Genomic DNA, 23827 nt, shown 5'->3' on the forward strand with positions numbered 1-23827 from the left:
GTATAGTGGACGTGGAAGGCTTCAGGATGATGGATACTGCAGCTGGCTCTATGGCTGCTGCTATATGTCATGTGATTCTCCATGGTGAGGAGACTGTGGTGTGACTGCTCACCCTCAACCCCATATTGCTCCCCAATGTGTCTGTATGTCTATTGCACAACTAAAACTTTCATCATGTCCCATGTCCCACCACGTTTCCTGGACCATGCTGAAGTTGGTTTCTTATTCAGCAGTTTCTTATTCACAGAATTAAATTTTTAGCCATTTTTTTTACAGGACATTTATAATAACCATAACTCCCCGAGGGGAATGGAGGTAAAGACAGCCCAGTGGTTGGCATAAATATGGGCATCAGAGTAAAAACACGAAATTGTGTTGACTTTGGGCCGCACATCTCACACGGATAATACACAGATAGGGATGCCCCTCATCATACCCAAGAGAGTTCAGCCTGGCCCAAAGTGGTTCAGGGTGTAAAAGCTGGCATCAAAGTGGGCAGATGGGCATTTTTACCTGATTTGAATACGTAACTGGTGTTTTCAAAGGGTTAAATAGTTTGGGCCACTGATGTCACACCGATGAGGCTATGTTCACACGTAGCAAAAGTGGCGGAATTGACATGTCAATTCTTTCGGCAAAATCTGCCTGTGCATAAAATAGTGTGCGCTTCGCCGCGTGCGGGTAAGAGCGACGGAATCCGCCCCGGGTCATACGCGCGGATTCCGTAGTGTGCACGCACCCTTAGTCAGGTCCCCGTATGGGTAGGAAGCGAGACAATACATAGCTCACAGTTTCTTCTCAGTCTACTCTACACAACACTATGCAGTGTTAAGCCTTTACAGGGGAGGACAAGTCAGATATCATCTCAACCCACTCCATGGACTAGGGGAGTCACAGTGCAGGACAGTATCCACAGATAGCAGTAAGCTAGGAACTGATCCGGATAGAGCAAAGTGGCTAAGAGCCTAGGAACTCTATCTCGCAGAGCGACTATCAGCAGGAAATCCTCAGCATTCCGCTCATCCCAAGGTTTCGGGTCTTGTGTCACCCGCTAGGACGGTTTCCCCGATACTGGTAGGGCAAGAGGTGGTGCGAACACCCAAAGGTCAATACACGGAAACAAGTATTCTCTTCTTCTAAGTATTCTTCTACCTCATCCCCCAACATCCCGGCATAGCACAGTACGACTTAGGTTGGGACTCTCACAACATCCTCCTCTCTGCTCCTCTGATTCTTTGTGTCTCGCAACATGCTACTCAGTCAGCACGACTATACTCTTCACTGTACTCCTATCACAGAACTGGTTGCTGTATTATTAAGTGTCTTATCGAGCGCTTTATCAAGGGAACTATCAAGTGTATCGCACTCTGTCAAGGCACAGCTGTATAACTTGCTGCACACAAGTTCTTTTCAAGTAAAAACGAGATTATTTATGATAAAGAGACTCTGTGATTCCTCACCTCACACCGACAGTGTACACTACATCCCTGGGACATTTCCCCTTTCTGTGGCAGTCCCAATAGTCTGGGAAGGTCACTACACCGCTCCGGCCCACCGTGACATCATACCAATGGACCCTGTAGCAGCCCGGCAGGACACTGTCCACAGGGGAACAAGATACAACCGGCCCTTGAAACTAAAAGCAGGTGTGCCACCATACCTGTGTGCCCAACCGGCACTGACGTCACGATACAACATTACTGGGCCCAGCTGTATCTCGGGCAACCACCATAGAACTGGTGTCACACCTCAACATCTAGCAAGTGACTGGACGCTCCTCCAGCATAACACCCCGGGGCATACCACACATGGCTGACAGTAAGTTGAAAGTGACGCTTGAAACACAGCGGCGTTCAGTTGCTTAGTAATGGTAGTAGGAGCGATCACCTGACACTGCCCATTAGTTTTATACAGTCTATATATACATTTTATACTTGGCTGCTTATTGTGGATAAGAAAGCTGCTCTCTATCTAATCACATAACACATAGGACATTATGGTGACAGCTAAGGGGGATTTGTTAGTTATATAGAGTCAAATGAAAGTTATGTTTTTAAAAAGGGGTGGAAAACCTTTGGCCCTCCAGCTGTTGGAAAACTACAATTCCCATCATGCCTGGACAGCAAAAGTGGTATTTTCAAAGGGTTAAATTAGTTTGAGCCACTGATCTGCACACTTTGATGCAACATTTTACTCCCAGAATCACTCTGGGCCAGGCTAGACTCAACTAAGTGTGATAAGGGCCCCTTTCTGTGTAGTATCAGTGTGATGCGGGGTCCCCCCTCTCTGTGTAGTATCAGTGTGATGCGGGGCCCCTCTCTCTGTGTATTATCAGTGTGATGTGGGGTCCCTCTCTGTGTAGTATCAGTGTGATGCGGGGTCCCTCTCTGTGTAGTATCAGTGTGATGCGGGGTCCCTCTCTGTGTATTATCAGTGTGATGCGGGGCCCCTCTCTCTGTGTATTATCAGTGTTATGCGGGGTCCCCCCTCTCTGTGTAGTATCAGTGTGATGCGGGGTCCCCCCTCTCTGTGTAGTATCAGTGTGATGCGGGGTCCCTCTCTGTGTAGTATCAGTGTGATGCGGGGTCCCCCCTCTGTGTATTATCAGTGTGATGCGGGGTCCCTCTCTGTGTATTATCAGTGTGATGCGGGGTCCCTTTCTGTGTATTATCAGTGTGATGCGGGGCCCCTCTCTCTGTGTATTATCAGTGTTATGCGGGGCCCCTCTCTCTGTGTAGTATCAGCGTGATGCGGGATCCCTCTCTGTGTATTATTAGTGTGATGCGGGGTCCCTCCTCTCTGTGTAGTATCAGTGTGATGCGGGATCCCTCTCTGTGTAGTATCAGTGTGATGTGGGGTCCCTCTCTGTGTATTATCAGTGTGATGCGGGGTCCCTCTCTGTGTATTATCAGCAAGATGCGGGGTCCCTCTCTGTGTAACATCAGTGTGATGCGGGGTCCCCCCTCTCTGTGTATTATCAGTGTGATGCGGGGTCCCTCTCTGTGTAGTATCAGTGTAAAACGGGGTCACTCTCTCTGTGTATTATCAGTGTGATGCGGGGCCCCTCTCTCTGTGTATTATCAGTGTGATGCGGGGTCCCCCCTCTCTGTGTAGTATCAGTGTGATGCATGGGCCCCTCTCTGTGTATTATCAGTGTGATGCGGGGTCCCTCTGTGTATTATCAGTGTGATGCGGGGTCCCTCTCTGTGTATTATCAGTGTGATGCGGGGTCCCCCCTCTCTGTCTATTATCAGTGTGATGCGGGGTCCCTCTCTGTGTATTATCAGTGTGATGCGGGGTCCCCCCTCTCTGTGTAGTATCAGTGTGATACGGGGTCCCTCTCTGTGTATTATCAGTGTGAAGCGGGGTCCCTCTCTGTGTAGTATCAGTGTGATGCATGGGTCCCTCTCTGTGTATTATCAGTGTGATACTACATCCCTCTCTGTGTAGTATCAGTGTGATGCGGGGCCCCTCTCTGTGTATTATCAGTGTGATGCGGGGCCCCTCTCTGTGTATTATACGTGTGAAGCGGGGTCCCTCTCTGTGTAGTATCAGTGTGATGCGGGGTCCCTCTCTGTGTAGTATCAGTGTGATGCATGGGCCCCTCTCTGTGTATTATCAGTGTGATGCAGGGTTCCTCTCTGTGTATTATCAGTGTGATGCGGGGTCCCACCTCTCTGTCTATTATCAGTGTGATGCGGGGTCCCTCTCTGTGTATTATCAGTGTGATGCGGGGTCCCCCCTCTCTGTGTAGTATCAGTGTGATACGGGTTCCCTCCTCTCTGTGTAGTATCAGTGTGATACGGGGTCCCTCTCTGTGTATTATCAGTGTGATGCGGGGGCCCCTCTCTGTGTATTATCAGCGTGATGCAGGGCCCCTCTCTGTGTGTTATCAGTGTGATACTGGGTCCCTCTCTGTGTAGTATCAGTGTGATGCGGGGTCCCTCTTTGTGTATTATCAGTGTGATGCGGGGTCCCCCCTCTCTGTGTAGTATCAGTGTGATACGGGTTCCCTCCTCTCTGTGTAGTATCAGTGTGATACGGGGTCCCTCTCTGTGTATTATCAGTGTGATGCGGGGGCCCCTCTCTGTGTATTATCAGCGTGATGCAGGGCCCCTCTCTGTGTGTTATCAGTGTGATACTGGGTCCCTCTCTGTGTAGTATCAGTGTGATGCGGGGTCCCTCTTTGTGTATTATCAGTGTGATGCAGGGTCCCTCCTCTCTGTGTATTATCAGTGTGATGCGGGGTCCCTCTCTGTGTATTATCAGTGTGATGCGGGGTCCCTCTCTGTGTATTATCAGTGTGATGCGGGGTCTCCCCTCTCTGTGTATTATCAGTGTGATGCGGGGTCCCTCTGTGTATTATCAGTGTGATGCGGGGTCCCTCCTCTCTGTGTAGTAACAGTGTGATGCGGGGTCCCTCTGTGTATTATCAGTGTGATGTGGGATTCCCCCTCTCTGTGTATTATCAGTGTAATACGGGGCTGTTGTCTCCAGTTTGGGTGGGGTTTTAAACTCAGTTCCAATGAAGTAAATGGAGATTAATTGGAAACCGCACCTGAATTGGAGACAACAGTGGGGGGAAAGTGGCCATGTCTTTGTAGCGCTGAATAACCCCTTTAAGATCTCCATACACACCAGACATGTGTTGTCCAGAATGGTGTTGGCTACTGATAGATAGACTGCAGCCTGAGGTGGCCACCCCAACCCCTCCACTTCAACCTCCCAAGCAATGACATCAATGTGAGCATCTTTATCTGCCAACACCTTCCACCTCATGTCAGTATATGGGATGCCAACCTATGTGCGAGTGCTCAGTCCCATTCACATGTATAGACAAATCCTACATCTATCTGCTGAATGGGAACATGTCTCTTGCCGATTGACAATAAGCCATGTTCACTATGTGCTTCTTGCCATGAATAGTAATACAGTGACATTTCTGAGACACCCAAATCTGGTCTGGATACTGGGGTCCTCTGGAGGGGGTTTACTGTACTCTGTGTCCAGGACTTGTTAGTACAAACCATCTTCATTCCAGATCCAAGTATAAAGTGTATCTATCATTTCAACTCCTGACTAGTCAGTTTGTATTGGTGGGGGGTCCTGGTGCCAAGACCCCGCAGGTTGTTAGAGTGAAGAGGCAGGACCACCGGAGACAGATGTATACAGCTTTCAGCTATCTTCATAAACCTCATAGAGGTTGAATAGACCAGCAATGGGCATGTGTGGTACACCACATGCCAAAAACGCCATTATTTCTTGGGGGAAAAAAAAGGATAAAATACCAAACGCTTGACATCCTGCAATTTTGCTAAATTTTGTCTGGCCAACCATCTGGGGGTGAGATGTCCTCTCTAAGTACCAATATAAAACAAATCTCTTCTAGCCCTTCCTCCCCCGGTCATATGTTTAGAAATTTATAGGGATTGTTGGGGCCACACTTACCTCACTCCCAACAGCTCCACTTCCGTTTTGCTACGACCACTGTCCAATTACTTTTCCTCTGTCTGTAGATAATGTACAGCACAGGTTGTGGCTGCTGTATGCCTGTAAAACCAAGGTGGCCAATGCTGGTGATAATACCGGCAAAATCATGTGACCATTGAGGTCTGGCTGTGACACTGCGTGTAGGGCACACGTTGTGACTGCTGCATTGAGGTGAAACCATGCCCATGTTTAGTGGCAAATATCAGTAGGATTTGTGCCAACATTGAGTAGCCATTTAATGCAGATGTGGTTTTGCCCGCATGCAGCAGCTTCAAACGGGCAACGTATAAGACCGTGTAGGCAGCAAAACAAGCCGCAGCCGGGAATGAGGTATGTTATGATTCTTATGGGCCTGACCAACCCTTTAATGGGTGACCCTCAATGGCTTTCATCTTACATCAGACCCTGAGAAGAGGTCCATGACTCCTAGTTGCTTGGCCTATCCTAAATTTAAGATCATTTATCTCTATAACGTGATAAAATATGTAATTCTTGGTGTGACTATTGTATTAATTGGAGGTGAGCGAATTCGGTGCCGGATCTGCAGCAGATTTGATGCTGTGTTCAGTTATTTACATCAAATGAGCTGCAGATCCGCAGCAGAAAATCCGCTGCGATACAGTGTGTGTGAAGCTACCCTAAGGCTGCGTTCACACGTAACAGACAGCACACTGATTGGCTGAGCGAGTTGTAAAGACACCGGGAGCCCCGAAGCAAGCCAGATCGGGGGGTTAACGAGGCGGGCTGCTGACATAATCACAGCGGGACGTCAATCCGCTGCGGATCCATTATGTGTGAACGCACCCTAATAATGAAGTGAAGCGCTTTGTGATCTCTGCTATCTGCTTATCAGCCGGCTGCCTTTCAGCTCACTGCCGCTCCTCCTCAGGTGCTAGGAAAAGCTGGATCCAGTCCTGGAAAACTGGGAGAAGTTCCCCAGGACTGGATCTAGCTTTCCCTAGCACCCAAGGAGGAGCAGCATGGAGCGGTAGGGAGGCAGATCGCAGAGATCACAAAGCACTTTGCTTTGTTATTTCTGTAAATTTGCTCATCTTAATATTACTCATTCTCCTTATTAGAGACTCTTAATGCTCTGCCATCTGAGCAACAAGAATAGTATAATATTGCAGCGTATATGTAAGTAGGCAACACTTTTAATGTCTACTTAAAAAGAAGGAAAAAATACAGTCAGTAACTGGGAACCCTGTGCTTATGGATCCTCACATCTTGGCCAGAATAGAGAATGGTTACAAAAAGCAACCTGTCCAGCCTAGCTTTATATAGACTATAGAAATAAGCGCAACTCATGCACTGCTCCGTCCAAGCCTGAGCTTTTGGCATTTGATTACCAGTGGGTAAAAAAGCTGGATGCAGCCCTATGGGCCTTGTTGCTAGTGTTGTGCTTCCCAAAGTCATAGTTGTAAATTCAGCTGGGAGCTAGGCTCAGAATCCTTGGATGATCAGCTGGCCGACGTTGATAGAGTGTTCCCTGAACGGAAAGAGACCAGAGAGGAGCGCAACCCAAGCATGCTCAAGTCTGATGGTTCAGCATTTGAATACTAGTGGCTGAACAAGTTGGATGAAAGACAAATATGACGACTAAATAAAAGACCACAACCACACATCCCTGACTGAAGAGTCATTTTTCTTGCAAAACACAGAACAAAAATATAATATATGCATAAAACCTTATTTACATTTCAGGTGTAGCAAAAATACACACTCATCTGTAAAATCACCAACATAGAGGGGGGGCTCCATAAGCAGAAGGTCACATCTAGAGTCCATTTTTCTGTTCAATTACAGGTCACATGTACATCTACAGCGTCCAATGGAGCCCATAGTAGCACCAGAAAAAGGAGGCTCTTTACAGAATATCTGATGTGGATGTGAATATATGATCCTGTCCTGCAGCTGACCCCATTACAACCTCCATCAAACTTGTTCACTATCCCTATTTCCTTACAGAAAGGTAGGATTGACTCATAATTGTTTGCTAATGGGGGGTGGAAACCTTGTAACGTTAATTATGAGGAATAAGAAACAGGAAACCTCTATGGTACATCTATAGGGCTGATCTAACCATACACACTACCTTCTTAGACACACAGAAGACATTCTGTAGAGACACAAAGAAATTGCAATGCCCTCTACTGCTAGGTTCACAAATAGAGCCTAAATTCTATCTAAATACATTTAATCTTTATGGCTTAGAACCTCTTCCACCATACGAGGCAAAAAGATTTTTAAAAAGTGAAAAAAGGTGGTGCTACAGCCGTAGTCATCAGAATCTGGGGAGAGATGGACCTGTGCATTGCCCTCAGTGCCCGGCTGAATTCTTACAGTGATCTGCATTATTGGCCTGGCATCCTCCATAGTGCCTGGGGACAGGGCCCGGGACACTGCAGTCTCCAGTCTGATGCCCTGTGTCTCTTTCCCCTGCATGCTCCTCCGCACCTTGCGCCTGCCCTCCCACACCTGATGCCAGACGTCTATCTTCATGGACAGCACACCACCTTCTTCTGGAGACTTTCTGGCAGTTTTTAATGTATTGCCTTTTTTACAAGCGGCTTTCTCAGGAGGGTTTCTCTGCTGATCAGTCGCACAATGGCTGCTGCCATCCTCTATCCTCCTCTTTTTTGGGCTGATGCTCTGGATTTCGTCTAGCCTTTCCCTTTTCCTCTCATTTTTTGTTACATCTTCGCTGGCATGTTCCCCTTCCATTTCAGCTTCTTTATCCTCAATGAAAAGCTCACCCACACAGGGCACCTCATGGTTAATCTCTCCACAGCTTTTCTCACTGGCACCATCCTTCCCACTATCCTGTTTGCAGCTGCACAGAAGCACCTCTACCAAAACAGTCTTCACAGCCAAAGCTACTTCCTCCAATGACGCCTTTCCAGTAGGTATAGAAATGTCTGTCCCTTCAGTCTTGTCCCCTTCGGAGGTTGAAGGCTGTATCAGTAAAGTGATGCCCCAGGGACGGGATGAAGATCGTAGCTGGTATAAGGGAGAGCGGCAAGTCTTAGCAGCAGATGAGCACTGAGTGGAGAAGCGGCGAGCTATCCGGGAGCTAACATTACCGCAGACATTATGGTTCAACTCAAATGGATCCTGAACATTAAAGGAGCCAATACGGAAACCTTCAGTCCAGAGAGGTGGGGGTGAGGGAAGAGGGATGGGGACGAGACAGCCATCGCGAGGGCAGAGAATATTGGAATGCAAGTCCAGGGAAGAGAAATAACTGAAAAACTCAGAAAGTAGAGAGCCTGGAAAGATAAAACATTGCAAGATTATTTGGATGAGAAATTAAAAATGTGAAACATGACTTGAGATAAGCGAACCTCGAGCATGCTCAAGTTCGTCCGAACTCGAGCGTTCGGCATTTGATTAGCGGTGGCTGCTGAAGTTGGATAAAGCCCTAAGGCTATGTGGAAAACATGGATATAGTCATTGGCTGTATCCATGTTTTCCAGAGAACCTTAGAGCTTTATCCAACTTCAGCGGCCACCACTAATCAAATGCCGAACGTTCGGGTTCAGATGAACTGGAGCATGCTCAAGGTTCGCTCATCTCTAAATATGACAAATGTTTGTTACTTAGTATTATAAGTGTTATTTCTCAGTTCCTCAAAGTAGCATTTTGTTTCTGTAATGTCACATCTCCACTATAAGTAAATCTGTTATAGATACTTTAAAGGGGTATTCTGATCCCCTAAACTTTTGTTAGGTGATGGGAAACGCGAAAGAAAGTCATTTTTAAAATGCATTGCATTAGCAAAATTGCTTTCTTTTGAAGTTTTGCCCTCTTCTCTTGCCGTCATGTTGACAGTGGTTGTCTTGGATCCCACTCATAACTGATAGCGGTGGCCAGGCAGTGACAGGACCAGGTAAGTATGTTTTTATTCATCTCATGTCTCCCTCTGACATCCCACATGTCTCCAGGGCTTGGATTGTCCCTGACAGCATGTGTGATGCCGCAGCAAGACAAAGCAGAGCCGAGCAATCTCTGCTCTGCACCGCATCCTCGCTCCACCTGTGCTGAATCCGGAAACGCGGTGGGGCTGAGCAGAATGTGGGAAGATGAGAACATGTCAGAAGTTTTGATAGGTGGGGTTCCATTGCTAAGACTCCCTTCCTTCATTACAATGATTAGGTAGTAACACTCGGCTGAGCACTGTGGCCACACATGTCGCTTTCAGAGCCATATGCCAAATATCAAACAGAGAAGTGCCAAAATGTCAACCACCTAAAGTCTTAAAGTGTTACAGGCACCACTACTGTAAGTGCCCAGGAGGCAGACCCTTCATTCTAAAAGCCTAGAGCTTTGTGCACTGAGCACTTCCTCAACCCTTCCTCTCAGCATTGGGGACAGCTCCAGCATCAGGAGACCACCAGAGCCGTCACTCTCGCTAAGACAAGGCGGCGGGAAATCCTGGCCACTTAACATGAAGGGTCCTAGTCACTTCTGTATGACCAGAACTCTAGGTATGTTCTTAACTTCTCTTTGTGTCCTTTACAATGTTTAAGGCTCAAGATTATGTATTTTGTTTATTTAGCCCTTTTATACATAAAAAACAACAAGATGGACAGGATGAGTTTTCCAGTATTTTTTTTTTATCTCTCTCCCTAAAACTGTTTAGAAACATCTAATGCATTTAAGGGAAATGGGTAGCTGGATGTAGTTTCCAATATATTATAATGCAATATCTACACTTTCATGCAGAATACAATATTACATTATAAATTATAACGGTTCATGGACAGAAATATTTTCAAGCATAACCTGATTGAACCTTCATTAATAAATAGACAATAATAAGTGAATAGGAACTCACCCAGGTTTTGCTGGTTTTCACTAGCTTGAATCTGAGCGCTGTCAGAAACAAAGGAACAGTCCCAGCCATCGATAACATGGGAGGCGTTATCCACTGAAAGTAACAAAATGAAGTCATTGGGGTTTCCATGTACAACGTACTCAGAGTAAATGGGGTTTCACAACTTACCAGCCATCTCCCTCAGGTGGCTCAGACTAGGAATTACTGGAGGGCTTCTTGTTTGGAGGAAGAATATAACAAGTAGTGTCAATGCGTAATTATTCAGCAGTGGTCCGCCCCCGAGTGGGTTACCTGGGAGTCACAAATACAAAGAAAACACAGTCACAACAGGAAATGAGTCAGATTTAAATGGGTTTTCCTAACATCACCACTTATCACCTAACCACAGTATAGGAGATAAGCCCCCACTGAGAACAGGCCCACTGAGAACGGTGGTTCTATGCCCACCGCTGGATATGTATTAAGCGTTGTTGCTGGGATAAGCCCTTTAATCAGGGTGGATAAAAATCAATGATTTTTTTAAAAAAATCAAAAAAATCTGATTTTTTTTATTTAAATCGGATTTTTTTGATTTAAATCGGATTTTTTTCAATAAACTGCTTTTTGAGGAAAATATTTTACCATCCAAAGGTTCTTCCATCATGAGATAAAACTGAGTTGTTTAACTCAGTAGAATAAAGGCTGTATATGTTCTCAAATGTTACAACATGAACAGAGTTGAGAAAAAGACCTTAATCCTATTGTTCTACAAACCTATGAATACAGAATCATCCCCTTCAGTACCAAGTCCAAGAAGTTAGACAATATGTTTCTGATTGTTTGGACTATTTTTTTTTTTTGTTTAGCCAAATTAGTTAACATGGATGTTTGTTTAAGCAAATAACGTATGCTGTAATGTTGTTATTGTTTCAGTTGAATAAATCCATTTAAATTGTTATTAAGTTCAGGATTATTTTTCTCCTTCCTAAGTACAACAGAACAGTGGTGTCCAAATATGAATGATTAACCCATTAAACTGGGGAGAAAAAAGTAATATAAAAAGTGATTCTAAAAATCTTCATCTACTTGCATGTTAAAGTAGCAAGAACTAGTTTAGGTAGAAACTTTGATTTAAATCACTGATTTAAATCAAGCCTTCCGGACTAGTGATTTAAATCGTGATTTAAATCGTGATTTAAATCGTGATTTAAATCAGTTTGATTTAAAACAAATCCACCCTGCCTTTAATACAACAAATATTCCCGTAACCCAGTATCAATATAGTTCCAAGCTGGCCCCTTCTTCTCACCTGCAAGTTGATGCACCCGGGCCCAGTATCGCACAGTGTACACAAGCTGGGGCACCCGAGGGTCTAGATCAGAACAGAGGCGCAAGTATGAAGAATTACGTAGAGCAAGCCTGGGTGAGAAGAAAAGATACATGAATAAACACTGGCAGAAGGAAAGGTAAAGTGAGGGCATGGATACACGTCCTACCTGTTATTTAGGGTGATATCTCCCCTCAGACCAGAAGTCTTATGTTGAAAGCGTATAACTGGACGGCGGGCAGAGGGAACACTCTGAACTCCATGTACTCCAGGAACACACTGCCTTAAGACTCTCCCAACAACATCAAGGATCTCTTCATGGGAGAGTCCCTGCAGTGACAGGCCAGGCGTGATATTCTTTAAAGCAAACACAGTTATTAATAAAAATACAGCTAAACCTCAAGATTCACAAATATGCAGACCAGTATCACTTACATTGTTCTGTGCAGCTAATAAGGAGATATCCTCCTGATTCACAAGAACAATAAGTAGTTCTCTCCATTTTGTGCTTCTGCTCAGTAATCCTGGATATTCATGAGGACCAGCACATTCTGGCAGTTGTCTATCTATACTGTGTATTGGCAGACAGCTGTCAATTAGCAGCCAGGGGCGGAGTTAGTGGCAAGGCCTTAAGCCCATTCTCCTGCATATTGGGAGAACGGCCGAAGAGAATGTAACACACCCTTTTGTTCAGCATTTTTTTCACTAATTTATACTTCCTTCATTTGAGGCATCATAAACTGAGTAACAGATTCCCTTGAAGCTGTAACCCATGGTAAAGACCCACTGGGATTGTCTTGATAGCCTTCCATCAAAGGTAATTATTAGGAGGACTCATACCTTTGATGGAAGGCAGTAACATATCCTATCGTATAGGCACACAGTGAGATACAACAACTCCCAGTATGAAGCCTTACATTTTCCTGGTAATGCAGACAGCCATCTGAGACATTTTGCATTAAAACATTTGTCCAGTGGTTTCCTGCAATACCAAAGTGCGGAGTGGAAGAAAGTTTCTGGCTGGGAAGCTCTGATGGCGTCCAAGAATGGACAAGGAACTTCATGAAGTATCTGCCACAATATTGTTTATCAGCAAAGATTTTTAAAGGGAATCTGTCCCTAGGTATATGCCACCTCAAATGAGGGCAGCATAAACTAGTGACAGAAATGCTAAACAGATTGGTGTATTACCTACATTATTGTGTTTAGCCGTTCACCTAATATGCAGGAAAATAGGATTCTTGCCACACCCCTCCCCCCACCCTCCAGCTGCTGATTGACAGTTGACTGCCTATATACAGCACGGATAGATTACTGCTTCTCATAAATATCCAGGACTATTCAGCTCATGCACATAATGTAGAGGACTACTTATTGTCCATGTTATTCAGGAGGACGTCTCTGGATCAGCTGCACAGAACAATGTAAGTGATACATCATTCTGGTCAGCTTCTCTGTCACTAGTTCATGCTACCCCGAGATAGGACACAATAAACCTACTGACAGGGGCACATGCTAAGGTTAATTGCAGACAACTCACTTCTTCATCATCATTCTCAACTTCCATTCCTAGTTCTTCAACATCTTTCTTGGGAGATGTGTCTTCCTCCAGTTCTTCTTCCACTGCAGTATTCTCCCCACTTGGCTGGCCTATACCCTCCATCTTCTCTTCTACACCCTCATCATCTTTCTTCACATCTTTTTCATTCTCACCGAGCTCCAAATGCAAATCCAAGTCACATCCACTGATTTCAAAACCATTTACAGAGGAGCCAAATGGAAGAAGCTGACAACCTGGTAAAACAGGTAAACTCCGGAATAAATAACACACAATAAGTCGGGAGACTTATCAGAAGTCGTGCAAAGGAAACGTGGAGGAGTTGTCTATTGCTGACCTGGAAAGAACTCTGTAAATGTTTCTCGAAGGAGGGAAAGCAGCAGCTCCCGCAGACGGCTCTCGTGATGTGATGGGGAGCAGAGCGAGACAATGTTTTTTGTTTGATCTTCTACCTTCAAGAGATAACAAGTATGTTGTTTCCATCAGTCACAATAAGTAAGTAACACTTAGATCATAAGATCATAATTTTCATTTTGGACTATCATTGGGCTAACATACAATACAAATTAGACAGTGGGAAAATTACTTGACACATTGCAGAATTTGCAAATGTTTCCACCTACAAAAAATGGAGAGGTGCATATATATTTTTTTATTGTAGGTACACTTCAACTGTGAGAGGTAAAATTCATTAAAAAAAAATAAAAAATTCTAGAAAATCACATTGTATGATTTCTAAATAATTATCACCATTTTATTGCATGCAATAAGTACGTGATCACCTACCAACCATCAAGAGTACTGGTTCTCACAGATTTGTTAGTGTTTCCTTAAGGAGTTACTCCTACCCTGCACTCATTACCTGTATTAATTGTACCTTGTTACGTGTGTAAAAAAATAAATAAATAAATCACCTGACCACACACTCAATCGATCACACTAACATCTCCCTCATGGCCAAAACCAGAGTTGTCTAAGGACATCAGCGACAAAATTCTAGACCTGCACAAGGCTGGGATGGGCTACAGGTCAATAGACAAGACGCTTGGTGAGAAGACAAGTGTTGACACAATTATTACAAAATGGAAGAAACACAAGATGATCGTCAATCTTTTTTGGTCTGGGGCTCCTGCAGGGTACGCTATGTCCCCCTGCTCACGCCAGCACATGTCCAGGTCAATTTGAAGTTTGTCAGTGACCATGACATGAAGGTCATGTGGTCAGATGAGATCAAAAGAGAACTTTTTGGTATCAACTCCACTCGCAGTGTTTGGAAGAAGAAAGGATGAGTACAACCCCCAAGAACACAGTCCCAATCGTAAAGCACAGTTCTGTTTTTGTTGCATTTTATCTACTTTTCAAAATGGAACAAAATATTTCGGAGATTTGCATAGATATACCAGAAAGACCAACAAATATTACCAGGCTTCCTGCGGGATCTCTAAGGGCTCGTTCACACCTCGATTTCTGCCTCTGAGGCGTGGATACATCAGGAAACTATCCCTACTGGCATCAGAAGAGGGCTCATACGTCGCAATGGTCCCAGCATAGTCAAATAGTGATTGTGTTCAGGTCATTTTTCGAGTGTACTCGAGGTTTGGCTCAGACCAAGAAGCGTGGATTGAAGCACTATTTTCAGTCAAATTTTGGATAAGTTTAGAGAACTACCCAAAAGTAGTCATTTGCTGAGTTTGCTCAGGCCATTGATATGAACAGGGCCCATGCTGAGCAGAGAAGGGATACATCTGCATGTCATTTTGACAGCTTCCCAATATATTCGTGACTCAAAGGCACAAATCATGGTGTGAATCCTGCCTAACCTCCTGATAAAGAGGTAAAACAGCCCTTAAAGATGTTGTGGCAAAAGTGTTGGTAGCACCAACACAAACGTGATCTTGGTTCTATGTAAGTATATATGTCCATGTTACTGGTGGAAAGTATTATAGAGGTATTGACATCCTAAAGCAGGGATGGGGAACCTTCGGCCCTCCAGCTGTTGCAAAACTACAATTCCCATCATGCCTGGACAGCCAAAGCTTTAGCTTTGGCTGTCCAGGTATGATGGGAATTGTAGTTTTGCAACAGCTGGAGGGCTGAAAGTGATCTCTCCCTCCTACCGTGCCCTGTCAGATGCAGACGCTCAAGGCATGCTGGAAGCTGTGGTTTTGCCCCAGGTCACAGAGTACTTTAGGATGGTGCCTGGTTCCCCTTTAGTTTACTTTACACAAGCTTTAGCGTTCCCCTTTAACACTCACATCAGTACAGCGTATCAGTTGCTTGCTGAGAGTTTCCGGATCAGGGGGCTGCAGGCTTCGGTGGGCTGCTCCTTTCTTGTTCTTAAATTCTTTCTTTTCGCGTGGTTTCACTTTCAGACGATGACCTTCTAGTGTAATGCTAGTCTGTGAGAGTGCTAGGCATACACCTTCCTGACTCTCAAATTCTACAATGGCATAGAGACCCTAAAGAGAGAGAAATATTGTTAGAGAAAGTAACAAAAATACCAAATGACGGCACTCTGTGTTCCTGTGTGCTCTATGGGAATGGGTGGGAGCTCTCTCGCTGCGGTTTACCTCTCCTCAAAACAAAGGGGTCAAGCATCGATTTTCCAGCACACCCGACCCCTATCAGCACCAACATCCTCTATCGGTGGACATTAGGGAGAGCCCCGTATACATTAAAATCTGCTGTGAGCGGTGGGTTCGGCCATCTAAAGTGTATGGTGACCATAACAATGGGGCTCTGTCAAGGTTTCCTATAAAGATGATCAAAACCCATATAGTGGCTCCTAATGTCTATGTCAACAGAGCCATACAATTTGTTTACAGGCCTTTTAGAGAATGAATGGAGCAAGGAGAATCACTGTCACTCCATTCACATGGACCTCAGTGCTTGAACCCTCATCAATCATGTAGTTATCCTCTATCCTGTCAATAGGAAATAACCCCTATAAACCCCACTATCATCCCTGACGTCAGACATGTGGATGCCCTAGGACGTTCACTATTTGTTTTAACGGCTTAGTTGTCAAGATGTTTGCTGTCAGTGAATGCAAACATTCCTACGTACATCCATAGTCTAAAAAATTGTACGGACATATGAACGCATCTTTTTCTCCAAGACCATGATGCAGAATCTTTATTTAAACCCCCAAATGTCCCACCATTCTTAGCTTTTCAATGCAGGAATATATATATATCTATCTGCAATGTCTAGAACTTCACAGTAACCCCACATTAAAGACTCACGTATACCAGTTCCTGCACAGCACAGACCTGCTCCAACAAAAAGTTATGGCAGTGGCATGTTTCTTCTCTCAAACGAAAAGTAAGACCTGGAAACATTGGGGGAGATTTATCAAACATGGTGTAAAGTGAAACTGGCTCAGTTGCCCCTAGCAACCAATCAGATTTCACCTTTCATTCCTCACAGACTCTTTGGAAAATGAAAGGTGGAATCTGATTGGTTGCTAGGGGCAACTGAGCCAGTTTTTACTTTACACCATGTTTGATAAATCTCCCCCATTGTATGTACCTCTGGAGTAGACATACCAAATATTAAAGGGATTAGCTAGAATTAGAAAAAGCACAACTTTCTAGCAAAAACAGCGGCGCTGCAAAACTCACACCCAAACTACTTAGGACAGGAGAGGTGTTTCTGGAAGAAAACAGCCATGTTTCTTTAAGCTTGCATAACCCCTTTAATCAGGGGCGGTTTAACTTTACCATAGTCCCCGGGCTGTTAACCAAGATTGGGCCCCCCCACCCCACTGTAACTTTGACAGACTGTAATGTGTATGTGGGTCTTAAGATCCTGAAGGTATAAGAGAAAAGGAACATAAAGGTGAAAGTCGTCCTTACTCACCCGCTCTTTGTCCATCACAATGTTCTTTACAGGGGATATGGTTTCAAAGACCTCTTTGATTTGCTCCTCAGAGGCGCCTTTTGAGAAGCCGCTAACAAACACACTGCGCTCCTGCTGCTGCTGGCGCTTATCTCGCTCCTCACACATTTGCTTATGACGCCGTCCCTGCAGATGGTCAGTGAGGCTGGGACCTGTGAGATAGACAATTCAGGAAGCCTAAGGCTGCTATGGGTCCCGGGCCCTTCTGCAAAGCCTCCATGCTGCTAGACATGCCCCGCCTCCTCCCACCTGACAGAGACAGTGGCCTCTGCAACACCTCAGCATGCCCAGCTCCTGCACTAATGTGTACCTTGAGTCCCCAGGTAAGAGCCACAGGGTTTCCTTCCTAGGCCCTGTGCGGGAGCAACCGCGCCAGAACTTCACTTACATGATGAAACAGAAAAGGGTTAAAAAGCATAAGACAAGGGGATCTCTGCTTTGCTGCTCTGCACTGATAACCTCTGACCTCTGTTCTTCAGCAGGTAGAAAGACGTGCAAAGGCCAGGGGTCATCAGTGCAGAGCAGAAAAGCAGATCTCCTTGTCTTCTGCTCTTTAACCCTTTTTTGTGCTGCAGCATGTAAGGAATGTTTGTGCCACTTACACTCTGACGTACATAAGGAGTTAAGGTGAATGCACCATCATGCCCGTACTGAAGCACTGGAGGTGGGCCGACCCACCCCCAGTTAGAGGAAACCCTGCCCGTTTATGATATGGCGTGATTCTCATGGAGCCACGTCATAGAGCGGCGGGGGTTACCTCCCACTGGGGGTGGGTTGGCCCACCTCCAGTGCTTCAGCACGGGCCTGATGGTACATTGACTTTAAGCATAAGCTGTCTCCCCCAACTCCCAAGCGCACTGGCAGTGCTTAAAGCGAATGTACCACTAGGTACATCACTTTATTTGAATCGTTGCCTAGTCTCGCACAAGGTGCCAGTCTATTCCCGGACACAAAGCACTGGGGACGGGCTCGCCGGCCCCAGTGTGATGATCTCCCCTCTCCTCTGTGACGTGGCTCAATTGATTCTAATGGAGCCGCGACACAGAGGGAAGGAAAGATCATCACACTGGGGCCGGCGAGCCTGCCCCCAGTGCTTCATGCCCAGCCAGTGTTTGGGAATAGACCGGCACTGTGCACTGGAACTGGGCAGTGGTTCAAAAAATAAACATTCTGCGGCATTGGCATCCCCATGCTGGTCTGTTCATGTAAATAGCAAAAAAGTGATGAACTACTGGTACATTCACTTTAAAGGAACAAGTGAAGTGAGTATGTATGCATGCATGTTATTTTTTACAAAGGGGGCACAACTTCAGCGGTTTGGGTTGTGCATACTGGAGGAGTGGTGGAGGGGGCTGCGTGTTTTTTTCTTTTTTGCTATGGGGCTCCATGAATCCTGGCTACGCCCCTAATGGAGAGTGAAGGCCCTATTCCACCAGACGATTATCGTTCAGATTATCGTTAAATCGTTCGAATCTAAACGATAATCGTTCGGTTGAAATGCAGTTAACGATTAAGCACCGAAAGAGAAATCGTTGATTGCTTTATAAGACCTGGACCTATTTTTATCGTTGCTCGTTCGCAAAATGTTCGCATTAAATAAGACATCGTTCGGTCGTTCGCAATAGATACAAACGCAATAGCGAATAAATAGCGAAGAAAAAACAATCGCAATTACGATCATAAGTAACGATTATCGTTCCATGGAAATGAGTGAACATTTTCAGGTCTTTCGCAATAGCGGTCGTTTGAGATTGTTAATCGTTAACAATTATGCGAACGATAATTGTCCGGTGTAATAGGGCCCTAAGAGTAAATACTAAGGTTGTGGTGGTAGCATGAGAGAAATGACAATAACAGGAGTGTAAAGGCAGATGATTTATCACCAAATACTATAAATATATATATAAACAATGCATCTATATTAAGTTGCAGCTGAATTATATGTTTTCATTAGTGGGGTATCTGCAGTCTGAGCTTGTTATCCCCTATTCTGTGTATAGGAAATAATCCCTTTAAGCAGTAATGATGGGGGACACACCACTGGCATTGCACACAATAGAGTCACAGCTCTCCTGTATGTTACCACATGTCCTTCTCCTTACGCTTCACTGTTTCTTATATGGAGAGTAGAGATGAGGGGTCACATGCATGCGCCACTCCCATTGTTCCACATATGAGTACCGGTGGCTGAGGAAGTTGGATGCAGCCCTAAGGAGTCCCGGAAAACATGGATACAGCTACATTCTCTATGACTCCATCCACCTTATTCAGCTACCGATTCGCGCTCATCTCTAACGGCCCGATTCCACCAACAGATCTGACGACAGATTATCTGCCAAAGATTTGAAGCCAAACCCAGGAACAGACTATAATCTGAGAACAGGTCATAAAGGAAAAACTGGATTTCTCCTCTTTTCAAATCCACTACTGGGTTTGGCATCAAATCTTTGGCAGATAATCTGTGGTCAGATCTGTTGGTGGAATAGGGCCTTTACACAGAGATATAGTCACATGTCGTGTGGCTGTCAAGCTACAAACCAGCGCCCCCTGCTGTCTGAGTGCTGCAAATGTCACCAAACCGGAAAGGGCGTGATAGCTGCAGTGCTAATCTGCGGAGGAAATTACCCCTCCTGCCGCCACTTACGGTTCGGGATGCTAATACCGCACAGGAGGCACCGAAACCCGCCCCGATCGGTGGACTGTACATCCGAAGGGATCTCATCACAGCCTCCAGTCTCCATAGCCGCCATGCTGCCCGGCGCACACTGATGACGTCACCAGCGCTGAAATCAACTTCTGGCGTGGGCGTGACCGCTTGGGGAACCTTGATTTGGCGCGGATGACGTCATTAATATTAATGAGGTAAGAGACAAAGGAGCAGAGAGGTGATAGGTCGCTCTCTAGTCTCATTGGGGTCGTTGCCGCTTCTTGCTGCTGTCTGCCCCCAGTATAGCAGAATATACATGTATGTCTAGACAGTACAAGCATCAAGGGAATTGTAGTTGTGCAACAGCCGTAAGTCATCATGCAGGACACCTGTTGTATGGCATAACACCCTTTCTAGTACTGGCCCCTGCTCCATGGTGGCCATGGCTATGCATGTGTAACAGGCCTCCATTACAGGACAATGGGCGGGAGGGATCCTTGGAATCTATGAGAACAGATCCATACATTTTGACTGGACATGGTACAGCTAAAACCCATCCACTTCAAGGGTTAATACACTGAGGTCAGCTATACTCATGGATTTCAGAGATACTCAATTGTTTTGTTGACCACCAGCAACATGTATGGCTGAATGGTAGCTGAGAACTCACTCACCTTATGGTATGTTTACACAGATTTATCAGACAGGAGTGGATTTGTAAAAAGGAGAAATCTCAGTCTTTCCTTTATGACCTGTTCTCGGTTTATAGTCTGTTCTGGCTTTGGCTTCAAAGAGCTGTCGGATTAATTGGTCTGTGTAAACGCACCATCAGTCGTACATTGTGCACATCCCCAGTAATGAATGTACCTGCAGGGACGCAGCTTCTCACCATCTAGGCTTCCCCTTCGGACGCAGTAGTCAATAGACATCAATAGGATAAGGAAATGAGCGTTGGGTAAAATACCCCAACCATAGAAAGGAAGTGTGGGCACTCAGACCTCTCTCCACATGCAGTTCCCAATCCAAGCCTTGGTCCTGGGTCGGAATACCACTCGGCAGTGCTCAGCTCCACCAGCAAAACCAAATCCCGACAATAGAGAAACAGAATCGCCACTAACCACTGAGTAAAAGGATTAGAGATGAGCGAACCGGGTTCGAGTCGATCTGAACCCGATCGTTCAGCATTTGATTAGCGGGGGCTGCTGAAGTTGGATAAAGCTCTAAGGTTGTCTGGAAAACATGGATACAGCCAATGACTATATCCATGTTTTCCACATAGCCTTAGGGCTTTATCCAAGTTCAGCAGCCACCACTAATCAAATGCCGAATGATCGGGTTCAGATCGACTCGAGCATGCTCGAGGTTCGCTCATCTCTAAAAAGGATGTTTTATTTCAGGTTACAGATAAACAAACCGAGCCAGACGAAGCGTAGTAACGCAAAATGGACGTTACTGTTTATTGGAATGCACGTTTGTTCATCTGTGACCTGGAATAAAACATCCGTTTATTCATCACTGCTGTATCCGTATTGTTCAGCTGGGTAAAACGTTCCAACCTGCCCACATCCACAACAGGGATGGGAAACCTTCAGCCCTCCAGCTGTTGCAAAACTACAATTCCCATCAAGCCTGGACAGGTGAAGGTTCCCTATCCCTGTTCTAAAATGTCACTCTGGTTTGTAGGTAGGTATTGTAACCTAGAAGTACTTACCTCCTACAAACCATGGTGACACTGTAGTAGATGTTAGCTGGTTGGAGCATTTTACCTAGGGAACAGTGACTGTACCACCAGGCTGAAGCACTGGAGGCGGGCCGACCCACCCCCAGTGGGAAGAAACCCCAGCCCCTCCATGACGTGACTCCATTAGAATGAATGGAACCCAATCATAGAGGGGCTAGAGTTTCCTCCCACTAAGGGTGGGTCAGCCTGCCTCCAGTGCTTCAGCCTGGGCATACAGTCACTTTAAATAGCATTGTTCTAAAAGGTTACTTACCTGGTTGTTAAATCATGATGCCCTCTAGTGTTGCAACAGCTGGAGATCCATAGGTAGGGCAACCCTGTGCAAGTGGGTGACTTACAGCCAGTCATGAACACTCCAGCCCAGGGAAACATAAGTGCTGCCCTTCCTCACACACCAGCAGGTAATGTGGCTAGCACTAAGTGAAGTCAGTGTGTTACAGATGGCACAGCAGTCAGGCTGTTTGGGACTTTGAGAAACTTTCCAGATTTCCCCCCCAACAGTGGATTACATCAAAAGTCTCTTCAAACAATGAAGAGCAGTACCCCAACCATTTTTGTTGCCTTTCAAGGCACATGCATTCGGTATGTGATGGCAAATGAATGGTACACATCGTAGCAGAAGAGGATATTCTAAGAAAGTCACATGCTTTAGATGAGAAGTGGTGGATATCAAGTGGAGTATTACATGGGAGCGAGACCATATTCTTGTGTTAACAATTCATGCCATCAGTCTATGCAGACTTTTCACCAGTGCATAAAAAGGGGGAATTTATTAAAGAGGTTATCCAAACCACAGCACTACACCGGTCCTCAGGTTGTGGGTGGTATTACAGTTCAGCTCCATTCACTTCAATGGAACTGAGCTGCAAAACTACGCCACACTGTGGTCAAGTGTGTTATTTTTATCTGAAAAAAAGCCAACATGTTTTTCTAACCCCTTCAAGGCCAGCATCTCACCCATCGGTCTTAAACTCCTTAAAATCTGGAATAGATTTCAGGTACCATGTATGTGTAGTACATAGGATATACACACACATCCAGTATAACCCACATCATCTTTCCATCCCTTTTTCAATTTCCTTTACCCTGCCTATATCATGTTAAATGCTGCTACATCTTAAATGCCTGGTCAGTGACCCTAACATGTATCAGAGACGCAGTACATAGTGTGGAGTCTAAGGCTTTTTGCTGTGTCAATATAAAATCCCCATTGTTTGCATCAGTGTGGTTTCAAATCTTCAATGAACCTCCTTAGGAGAGACAGATCTTTATAGTCTATTGCGTCCAGCATAACAGCTTGGAGGTACCAATGTCCCTCAAGGAAGTGGAACAGTGGTTGAGCACGCATACTGCTTCATTTACTAACTGTGGGACTGCCAAAGATAACAAAACCATCCCTTAGCCCCTCGATACACTCTGTATGAGACTATCATATGCCTTATAATTGGCAAAAAACCCTAAGGCTGCATTCACACATCCAGTGTTGTGTTTGTGAAAGACTGACATTAAATGCTGGGCCATTAAAGTCCTGACCTGTTTCGACACACGTCATGATTAGAGATGAGCGAACCGGGTTCGGGTTCGAGTCCATCCGAACGTTCGGTATTTGATTAGCTGGGGCTGCTGAACTTGGATAAAGCTCTAAGGTTGTCTGGAAAACATGGATACAGCCAATGACTATACCCATGTTTTCCACATAGCCTTAGGGCTTTATTCAAGTTCAGCAGCCACCGCTAATCAAATGCCAAACGATTGGGTTCGGCTCAACTCGAACCCGGTTCGCTCATGTTGATGTATCAACATAATGCGTGCAGCCAGGGAACTCTTTGAATCACAGCTGCACTGTAATGACAGAGCCACAGCGATTCAAAAAATGTTGATATATCATGCCATGCTGGGAAACAGTCCAGGACTTGCATTCAACATCTGTGTTTCACAAACAGAACATGTGACGTGTGAAAGTAGCCTAAGAGTGTTGTCCAAGCCTAAAAGGAACCCTGTCACCTCCAAAACACCCGCTAAACTTAAAGGGGTTGGCAACGTTATAGTAAAATAGGTCGGTGTGCAGTATTAGTAAGTGTACTCACTGTATATACTGACAGCAGCCCCTGTGTACCTCATAGAGCTAATATCACACTCCCCTCCTCCAGGCTGGGCTGCCCTGCTCTGTTTTGTTTCTCTCCATAAAATAGCTGACATGGAGGAGCATGTGACCATGCCCGCCCCCGTGTCCTCCATAGACATATACAGGCTCAGTGATGGACACTGGGTGCGGGGCATGGTCACATATCAGCCATCTTATGGACAGAATCACCACAGAGCAGGACAGCACAGCCTGGAGTAGGGGA

General features: G+C 45.4%; 1 protein-coding gene across 1 annotated transcript; it reads right to left on the reverse strand.

Annotated features, from left to right (window-relative positions):
* Nucleotides 1-7123: 7123 nt before the first annotated feature.
* On the reverse strand, nt 7124-19885 carry TUT1 (terminal uridylyl transferase 1, U6 snRNA-specific). The gene is made up of 10 exons (XM_069965387.1): nt 19736-19885; nt 17053-17243; nt 15447-15650; nt 13529-13643; nt 13174-13427; nt 11803-11990; nt 11616-11725; nt 10496-10618; nt 10328-10420; nt 7124-8759 (listed from the first exon to the last, which is right to left on the reverse strand). Exons 1-10 carry the CDS (start codon nt 19839-19841, stop codon nt 7687-7689), a joined length of 2457 nt encoding a protein of 818 aa, XP_069821488.1. The 5' UTR covers nt 19842-19885; the 3' UTR covers nt 7124-7686.
* Between the last annotated feature and the right edge of the window lie 3942 nt (nt 19886-23827).

The sequence above is a fragment of the Dendropsophus ebraccatus genome, chromosome 4, assembly GCF_027789765.1.
Source record: "Dendropsophus ebraccatus isolate aDenEbr1 chromosome 4, aDenEbr1.pat, whole genome shotgun sequence".
NCBI lineage: Eukaryota > Metazoa > Chordata > Amphibia > Anura > Hylidae > Dendropsophus > Dendropsophus ebraccatus.